This window comes from Callithrix jacchus, chromosome 1 (genome assembly GCF_049354715.1).
Source record: "Callithrix jacchus isolate 240 chromosome 1, calJac240_pri, whole genome shotgun sequence".
Taxonomy (NCBI): domain Eukaryota; kingdom Metazoa; phylum Chordata; class Mammalia; order Primates; family Cebidae; genus Callithrix; species Callithrix jacchus.
In genome coordinates, this window is record NC_133502.1 from 86,704,501 (window position 1) to 86,714,768 (window position 10,268).

The 10,268-nt window shown below is 44.0% G+C and overlaps 1 protein-coding gene across 1 annotated transcript in view; it reads right to left on the reverse strand.

Moving 5' to 3' along the window:
* The window catches only part of LOC144579231 (uncharacterized), a 50,791-nt gene extending 41,969 nt beyond the window's left edge, over positions 1-8,822 (reverse strand). Inside the window, exons 1-2 of the mRNA XM_078348862.1 lie at positions 8,613-8,822; positions 5,078-5,135 (exon numbers count right to left, since the gene is read on the reverse strand). Coding sequence (XP_078204988.1) covers positions 5,078-5,135; positions 8,613-8,699 — 145 coding nt within the window. The 5' untranslated portion in view covers positions 8,700-8,822. The remainder of the gene's footprint in view (positions 1-5,077; positions 5,136-8,612) is intronic.
* Positions 8,823-10,268: the final 1,446 nt, after the last annotated feature.

A 10,268-nucleotide genomic window follows, 5' to 3' on the forward strand; every position in this document is an offset into this window, starting at 1 on the left:
ATCTTCTTCCACTAAGTGGATTGTCTGCTTACTCTGCTGATTTTTAATTTTGATGTGCAGAAGCTTTTTAGTTTAATTAAGTCCCACCTATTTTGTTTGGTTTTGTTTTGATTTTTTGCATTTGGTTTTTGGTTACTGATTATGACATCTTTGCCTCCTAAGCCAATGTCTAGAAGAATTTTTCCAATGTTATTGTCTAGAATTTTTAAGACTTCAGATCTTAGATTTAAGTATTTGATCCATCTTGGTCAGGTGCAGTGAGTCACACCTGTAATGCCAACACTTTGCGAAGACAAGGTGGGTAAATTTCTTGAGGTCAGGAGTTTGAGACCATCCTGGCCAACATGATGAAACCCCATCTCTACTAAACATACAAAAATTAGTTGGGTATAGTGGCAAATGCCTGTAATCCAAGCTACTAGGAAGGCTGAGGCAGGAGAATCACTTGAACTCAGGAGGCAGCTTAGAGAAGATGTTGAGCATGAAGGAAGAATGTTGTCCAACACCCATGAACCCACCCTGAGTAAGATGGGGAAGCCAAAGTCTAATGCCAGGCTGCCTATTTCATTTCCCAATGGTGTCTCTCTCACGATGATAAATGTGCTAGTCACTCAGATGTACCAATCGGGAACTGAGGGAGAGAGGCCTGTCTGTCCAGAGACGTGGATTCGGAAATCAAGCAAAACAATATATGTCCCCTGACCACCAGACCAGGTATCATGGCTCTCCTGAAAGCAGTCTAACTGATGCACTGATGTCTGCAGAAGCTAAACTGAGTTATTTAGGAAATGACTGAAAAGAAACTATAAAGGCAAATCATTCTTTCAAGAAGTCTTTTTGTAATAAGGTATACCTTGAAAAATAAGGTAAAGGCAAGGGTGGTAGTTGCTGTTGACACTTTTTGTTCTTAAAAGAGGGGCAACTTAAGGCAAATTATTGTAGAATTAAGAGAAAAAACAAAGATAATTTAACAGTCTCAAAAAAATGGTGGTACAAATAACTGGTTAAGCGAGGCCTCTAAGGGGCTTACAAGCATATGCTCTATTGATGATGGAAAGAAATGGTAATTGTAATTAGGAGTCAATAAAGCAAATAAAAAGGATTTGTTGGCTGCGCACAGTGGCTTACGCCTGTAACAGCAACACTTTGAGAGGCCGAGGCAGAGGATCACTTGAGTCCAAGAGTTCAAGACCAGCCTGGACAATATGGCAAAACCCCATTTCTACCAAAAATACAAAAATTAGCTCAGTCCCAGCTACTAGGAAGGCTGAGGTATGAGAATCTCTTAGACTCTGGAGGTTGCAATGAGCCGCGATCATGTCATTGTAATCCAGTGTGGACAACAGAGCAAGACTCTGTCTCAAAAAAAAACAAAACAAAACAAAAAAACACCATAGAATTGCTTCAGCAAAGCAGGAAAATTTTTTTAAGTAACACTGCCTAGGAAAATTTGACACCCCTTTCAAAAAAGCTGGGATGTGTATAAAATCTCTTCAATTGCCACTGGAGAGAAGAGAGAACATGAGAAGGAATACCTTTAATCAACTAACTAAAAACTTCAAGGCTTATGTGAAAGAGCAAGTTTCACTGAACATTAACATTGCACTATGTTCAGTAACATTTAATGCCTTTTTTTTTTTTTTTTTTTTTTTTTTGAGACAGAGTCTCTTTCTGTTGCCCAGGCTGAAGTGCAGTGGCACGACCTTGGCTCACTCCAACTTCCGCCTCCCACGTTCAAGCAATTCTCCTACCTCAGCCTCTTGAGTAGCTGGAATTACAGGTGTGCACCACCACGCCCAACTAACTTTTTGTATTTTTAGTAGAGATGGGGATTTCACCATTGGCCAGGCTGGTCTTGAACTCCTGACATCGAGTGATTCACCTGCCTCAGACTCCTAAAGTGCTAAGATTAAAGGCATGAGCACCACGCCTAGCCCAGTAATGCTCTTAAAGCAAAGATAGTCAGTGCTATAGAAGTACTTACAAAAGATCAGTATTTGACCTATGAAATTCAGATAGTTGCAGAAATAGGGACAATTGTTAATGAATATAAAAGCCCTGATATAAGTCCTGTTCACTCCAAAACAGGCTGTCATTTAATATTTCCCACCGGATCATATCAGATAGGCAGATAATACTAAGCCAGTCTAAGAAAATAAGAATTTCGATCTGATTATGACTGAGATATTCTCATACCCCAAGTTGCTAATAATTTCATAAATTCTCTAGGGAAACATGAGTGGTATTTCATGTTATATGCAAATTATACACAAACAGACTTTCCTACTTAACAATGCTATAAATTCATACAGCATGTCATTATATAAATTCTATCACTCTTCTCATCAATGCCTTAGTTGTCTACATAAAGCCTCATACTAGAAGAACTCTGCCAAATATTTTTAAACATGATTGCATCAGACATTCCTATTTGCCACTCAGATCGTTTCTCACCCATTTCCACCCTGCTGTGTGGTCTGGGAGTCCAACTTCCATGGGTAGCAACAACAGGCTCTCTTATTCTCTGGCTTCCAATTAGGACCAGTCAATAGGAAGTAATAGCATGGAAGGTGAGGGGAAAGAGGTTTGGGGTATTTATTCCACTAGCTATTTCCCTCAGGCCTTGGGTGGGCAGCAGCTTTGGTCCACCACTTGCGGTGATCATTCACGTTCATTCCTTCTGGGCAGTGCTTCTTTGCAGCTGTAGGAGACTGGTAACCACCTGCTCCTTTTTTCCCTTCAGGCCTGTATGTGGTAAGGGCTCTCCACTCTTGCTAGCCTTTTGGTGCTTCATCATTGCTTGCTGCTTCCCTTAACCCTGCCTATGTGTGTACAAATACTCATTTCACTCGTCTTTCCTCAACTTACCCATTTGAGTCTGTTGTCTCTCTTCTGACAAAACCTAACTGATACATTATCTTAAGTGAATGAAAATTAAGGAAGCAACACCTTTATTCAGTGAGAAGCACTCTAATCTGGAGACTTCCTATCTCAGCAGCACATCCAGCCAAACTGGCTGTGTCACCTCTCTCCATAAGCTACGGCAACAATATTTTCTGCACCAACCATTTAGACTCACAGTCTCAGGCAGTATTTTTAATCCTGATTTATGAATTTTGTTTACATGAAAGGTCTTACAATGATATAAAAAGCTAAATCATAGATGCACATGAAAAGGCAGTCTTTTTTCCTGTAGCTAAATAACACAAAAACGAGGGGAATGAAACCCATACACCTAAAAAGATACTTGGTTTTTAAAATATTTCAGGAATACAGTAGTGAGATGATCTTGTCATAGATATCTAGCATTTACCATACTGTGATATACTGCTTGATTCATATCTGTTTGTACCCTTCATATTAATTTCCTTTTTCTGTGAAAAGGACAAAACTTCTGTTAAAATATTTTGAATGTTTCTCATACAAAATCCAAATAATAACTCCAGAGGAACTGAAGCAATATACAAACTAAAGGAGGGGGTGAAACACAATAATAAAGACTTGAGAGTACCCTTGTCAAAGAAAGAGACTTCCCAAAAGGGAGAATAAGGGCTGAGGCAGTTGAACTCCCTTTATGCATTCTAACAAATAACACCTCCTGTGCCTTAAATATTTAATGTGAAATCCGTGGATTTATATATCTTACAAAATGCCAGGGGCTTATTATTTTTACAGTTTGCATGACAGGAATATCCATAATGCTCAATTCCACCGTCTAAGACAACAGGAATTCCTCCAGGTGCTAATGGCAGATAACGTTCATGTGGCTTCAATAATCCCCTAATTATGGAACCCCTCAGGTAGAACAATGTCATTAATCTGATTAAATTACTTATATTGCTGGAAAGCTAAATCTTATTAGGTCTTCAGGATTTTATCTGGTTCTCCAGTATGGATATGCAAAAGGACAACACCATCTTTGCTCTACATTTTATAGCTGGGGGAAAAAAAGCAACTAAGAAAGAAACAACTTCCTATTTCAAGTTTCCAGGCAAGTCCACCACCTAAGGTCAGGATCTACCCCTTTCCCAGGAACCTTGAAGCTATGTGGAATTTTTCCAAGTCCCTTTTTGAACTCTGTTCTTCTAGCTGAGGACTTGTCAGCATGTTTCAGTCGTAGGACCATAAGCCGTGGTAAAATTAAAGTTCTATCAAAGTTATTTGCTGTTACAGGTGGTGTCTAAACTAAAACAAAAAGGCTCACTTCTTCTGAACAGATCACTGAGAAGCTTGCGAAATCCTTAATGCTAAACGTGCTACCAAATTACACTAAACAGACATCCTCTATTGGATTTCTGGCTCTATACGGGACCATTTTCATATCTGTGCTGGTTTACCAGACATTTAGTTAGAGGGTTAAAGAAGGTCTGGAGATGAGATTAAACCTGCTGCAATTTGATGGGCTACTCAATCAAACATGTACCATTTATCCAAGTCCTCTTGTGGGTAGCAATTTGTAAAATGCTTTATAACCCATAATTTTTAAATTTCATAGCTGGTCATCTATTGTTTCCATTTTACAGAAAGAGGTACTCACTGTAGGCATACTTTTATCATAAGAAATGTTAAGGCCTATAAGAAAATACACATTTTTAAAAATGGAAATTAAAGCGCTAAGTGTTGGAAATGTTATATTCTATCAAATGAGTTAGTTAACATGTTTAACTTTACTGACACTTTTCTGAGTACATATGGTCTTATTGTCCCATATCTACTCAAATGTCTATTAAGTTTCTCGCTTCTCAAAAACGCTTCTTTCTTTCAAGGTTTCCAAGACACTGGGAAAAGCTGTGATAAGCCTTATTCTTATAGCCCAGGGCTTTCTTTTAATAGATATGTGGTCAAAGACACACAGCCAGCCCAACTCCTAGCTAAATATAAATCATATGATCCCAGGAATAGAATTCATAATCTTATGTCACAGAAACACCATCCTCGAATAGAACACCCAGGACTTCAAACAACTCTATTTTCTTCTTAGACCAGCACCTAGGTGCCACCATAGAAATAAGCCCATGCTCAAATCCAGCCCCACACAACTATGAAAACCTAAAAACAGCCAGAGCCAGCAACTTACCCACTTGTATGAGTTTTCCAGTTACATTCTTGAAGACAGGCTTTGGGTCAAGTGTGTCCTGAAAGAGTGAGACCACATAAAGTAAATCTTAGAGCAGCAGACCAGGCCTCTGTCTGTCTCAGAACTTCCTAAGCACAGAAGCGACTGTTAAGTGTCCCTATACCACCCATATTTCTCTTTAGGAATGAAAGAACTAGTCTGTCACTGCTGGGAGTGCTGCAGGAAGACAGCTCTCAGCTGTCCTCACTCCACAAGGATTACTTCTGTTAAAAAAAGCCTCCACATTCCAGATCACCTCATTCCTGGGGCAGCCCGTGTCTGATGAACAATTATTATGATGGTGCGTCCAGGACAATTCTGAAGGACCATTCCAACATCAAAGCTCCCCATGGGTTGGCTGAGGCTTCCACTGTGACTGCATTGCAGTTCAATTCTCCCTCTGCCCAATCTCACTTTCTTTTCTTTCCTTCCACAGCTGCCAATCGCCATAGGACTCCTTAAATTTCATGTGCATTAATTTCCACTCAGAATCTGCTTCCTGGACAGCTCAAGCAGTGCTAATGTTTAGTCACCATACTCTCTAAGAGCATACCTGCTTCGTCAAGTTCTTCTGTGTTAAATCAGAATTTCTAGGACAAAATTTTCCTAGACTAGTATAACAAAAGATGAGAATAAATTGGTCTAGTCCCAGAAGAAGATGGAAAGACCAGAAGAATGGAAGAGGCAGTGTGCAAATGAACACTGCCATGTTTTATGTTTTTTTACAAGAACTTATTCTGGGATAGATGAAATAGGATTGTCAAGGGTGCTTAGTCTGTAATTGACTGACAGGGGAATGACTTAGTACTCAAATGTCAAAGGTGTTTGAAGCAGAGTGACTCCATCTTGAAAAGGGGCTGGGTAAAATGAGGCTGAGACCTACTGGACTGTACTCCTAGGAGGTTAGGCATTCTAAGTCACATGATGAGACAGGAGGTCACCACAAGATACAAGTCACAAAGACCTTGCTGATAAAAGGCTGTGGTAAAGAAGCCAGCCAAAACCTGGTAAAACCAAGATGGTGATGAAAGTGACCTCTGGTCATCCTCACTGTTCATTATATGCTAATTACAATGGATTAGCATGCTAAAAGACACCCATACCAGTGCCACGACAGTTTACAAATGCTATGGCAACCCAACCTCAGGAAGTTACCCTATGTGGTCTAAAAGGGAGGAACCCTCAGTTCCAAGAATTGCCCACTTCTTTTTCAGAAAACTCATGAATAATCAAGAGTTTAGCATATAATCAAGAAATAACTATAATTCATCAAGCAGTCCATGCCACTGCTCTGCCTGTGGGGTAACCATTCTTTTATTCCTTTGCTTTCTTAATAAACTTGCTTTCATCTTACTCTATGGCCTCTCCTTGAATTCTTTCTTGCACAAGGTCCAAAAACCCTCTCTTGGATGAGGGGGAATCTGGATCAGGACCCTTTTCTGGTAACAAAAAGACCATTCTGTCTTCACTTCAGCCCTAGAGACTGTGGTGTTGCTAAGTAATACATAGTGACAATCCTTTACAATTGGGATGGATCAGGCTGAAATTGAAAACAGGAACTTTATAGGTACATCTCATTCCCAGGGACTGTCACTGGTACTCTGAAATATGGCTCCAGGGATATTAGCAGTTTGAGCCATTAAGATAATCTCTCAACTATATCATTTACAACTGCTCCCAACTTCTAAGCTTTCTAGGTCAGGTTCCCTAGAGACAGAGTCTGAGACAGGGAATATAGTGCAAATGACTGATTGAGGACATGCTTGCAGGTAAAATCTGTAAGGAAGTGATGGGAGGATAGAACAGGAAAAAAACCTAGATGAAGATGCAGGTTAAGACAATGTCTACACTTTTTCTGCTTCCACAGGGAATTTTGGAGCATGAATAGCACCCCAATTGTCCCACTTTCTCAACAAGCCCAGATGTTTTTATCCACCTATTTGTCAGTCAGTGGCTGGGGGCTGCCCTTGGTTAAGTGTAGGCATGGCAAGAAACGTACTTCCCAAACATTTCTAGATGAGGCAGCTTTCTAGGCCAACAAGAGGGACAAGTCTGAACTGTGAGCAACCAATGCTCACAGCAGCGGCCAACAGGCACCTTGGCCCCATGAAAGGAATCTTTAAAGGGAGGAGAGCCAACAGTGGCTGTAACACTGAGCAAATACCATGTGCCAAGGTGCTGTGCAGGTGAGAAATATAAATGCAAGGCTGAATCGCAACAAGCATTACCTCAGTGTCCTCCTCTGTCCCTACAGCTATTCCAGGTTAGCCATAGGCTTTGGTTGTGTTGTAGGCTATCTGGAGAACAATTTCTGTCCTTGTCAGGAAGGATCCCTGCAGGAGGTTCCAGACAGGAAAATGGAAAAGAAAAGGCAGTGGTCTCTCAGTCCTTTATCAAGAATTACTCTCTTACAGACTGACCATGTTGAATGATCCTTTTAAAAGATTATGAACGTTATTAGAGAAGTTCCTTCTTGGTTTATGTGATTCTTATAAGTCGAGTCATCAGGAATATGTGATTGCAGGGAAGCCCACAGTCCCCACATTCAGAAACAGGCTGACAGAAGTTGATTAAATTCCAACTGCAGAGTCATAACATTTCACCTACCTAAATCAAGCATGTAACTTAAAAACATGTAGCTAGTCTCATCCAATACCTGAATGAGAGGCTCAGGAAAGTATTTCCACTACCTTTCCATCATTGTACAACTAAATCCAATGGATGACATAGAAAGGGATGGATCCAGTCATTAAGTCTTCATGTAAAACTGAGTAAAACACTTCAACAGACTTAATTTCCCATTTTATTATGAGGAATTTGAATTAAGTGGTTCATTTATTGAACAATTATCTCTGGAATACCTACTATGTGCAAGATAGTTTGCTAAGAGCCCAGGGCAGAATGGCAAAGAGACACAGAGCCACTGTGCTACTGAAGATCACAACTGAGTAAGGAAAGGAACCAACACAAACAAGTTCAAAAATATTAATTGCAATATATGCTATGAAAGAAACAGAGGTGATGAAATCAAAAATAATGTCAAGGATGTATTTTGGATGGGATTTTTATGGAAGGCCCCTGTATAAAAGTAATATTGAAGCTGAAACCTAAAGATGATAAGGAGATAATCAGGTCAAGAAAATCCCAGACAGAGGGGCTAGACTGTGCAAAGGTTCTGAACAGGAGTGAACTTAGCAAGTTTAAGAAGCTGGAATATTAGGGCGGATGGAGTATAGTGAGCAAGGAGCACAGAGACACAACACAAAGTTGGACAGAACCAGATTGTGTTGGTCAGAATAAAAAGTACACATTTATCCTGAGAGCAGTGAGGAGCCATTGCAGGATCTCAAACAGGAGCCCCACTGCTGCTGGCAGTACCGCTTGGGACAGGCCCCATCCCAGCCCCCAGCAATGGGCAGCACACCCCAGGAAAGGGCCCCCAACCCTCTCCCCTACGCGGGCTGTGGCGCCTCAGATAACCCCCCCATCTTCTTACCTTTCTAGCTGCGCTGTCTCCGTCAGTGCCACCAACCGCAACAGCGAGGCGAGCCCAGCGGATATGGCAGACTCTAGCCTTCAACATGGGCGGTGGCCGGCTACTCCCACTTCTCCTTGAAGCCAGCTCGGAGCAGGTGGGCCCACGTATGAAAAGGTGGGCTCCCGGCGTCTGAAATGGTGAGACTCCCACTTCTCATCCTTTATATATGGGGTTCCTAGAATACATGTTCGGATTGGATGAGAGCAAACTTCAAGGTCTTCTCTAATTGGGCTTTATTTCTATGGTTTGATTGGCTAACCTAAAACTTGTTCTCATCCAACCCGAAGCTATTCTAGCCAGGCTGAGCTGCCGCCCCTTTAAGACGGTGTGGTGCTTCAGCCTTGAGGCAAGTGCCTGTCACCGTGGGAGCCCCTGCGGAAGCCCACACAGCCTGCCAGGGAGAAATCGGCGGCGATGGCAGCGGTGGTGGCCCTTGAGAAGTCGTCGTCGTCGTTGGCAGCGGCGGCGGCCCTTCCTTGAGAAGTAGGCGGCGGTGGCCCTGGTCCTGCCCGGCCAGCGAGAAGTCAGCGGAGGTGGCGGCTGCGCCCCGGCCCAGCACAGCCCGACTACAGGGAAGTCAGTGGCGGCCACGGTGGCCCCAGCCCAGCCAGAGGGAAGTCAGCGAAGACGACGGCGGCCCGGCCCAAGCTGGCCGGAGGGAAGTCAGCGGCTGCAATGGCGGGCCCCCAGCCCGGCCAGAGGGAAGTCAGCGTAGGCGGTGGCGGTGGCCCGGCCCTCCCCAGCCGGAGTGAAGTCAGTGGAGAGGGCGTTGACCCTGGCCCACCCCGGCCAGAGGCAAGTCAGTGGAGGCGGAGGTGGCGGCGGCGGCAGCGTGATCAGAGCGAGTTTCTTTGGAGAAGCCGTGGTGGTTTCCACGTGATGGTGGAAGACTAGGCAGGTCTCTGCGGTAAGCGGCGGGGGCTTGTATCCCACCAGGAATCCTCCATACCTCCCTACTCCTTCTCCGTGGCTCCCTGCTTTGTCTGGGATGGGTTGGTGGCACTATAGGGTGCAACACTGCCAGCGGCGAGGGATGGCTTGGGGGTGCTGTCAGGTGTTACGTTGCCCCCAGTAGGGGTGTGTGTGAGATCCACTACATCATTGCCTGTATCTGGGAGCTGGTTGGGGGGCACTATCCAAGGCTGCACCACCCACATGGGAAGTAGGTTGAGGGCACTGTCTGGGGCTGCAGTACTGGTGGTGGTTTAGGGGGTGCTACACTGCTGGTGGGGGGAGGGGTGGTGGTAAAGGCGTCATGGGGACTACACTGAGACAGAGGTTGGGGGGCTTGTTGGGAGAGCTACACAGGGTTGGACTGCCTGTGGATGGGGGTAGAGGGTTGGTGGGGGCACTCTTGGGGCCGGATACACAGCCTCAGTGGTGGGGAGGCGGCTGATGGGTCAGGTGCTCTCAGGGATCTGCGCTGCCTGGTAAAGAGCGGGTGAGTGTGCTATTCCGGGCTGCGTGGGTTGTGGCAGGGGCGGGTTGGGTGCGCTATCAGGGGCTACCTGAGCTAGCCAAGGGGTACTTCCCAAGGTGGAGAGGGAGTTTGGAGTGCTATCGGTGGCTGCACTGCCCGAGGCAGGGAGTTGACTGGGGGCGCTATCCAGGGCT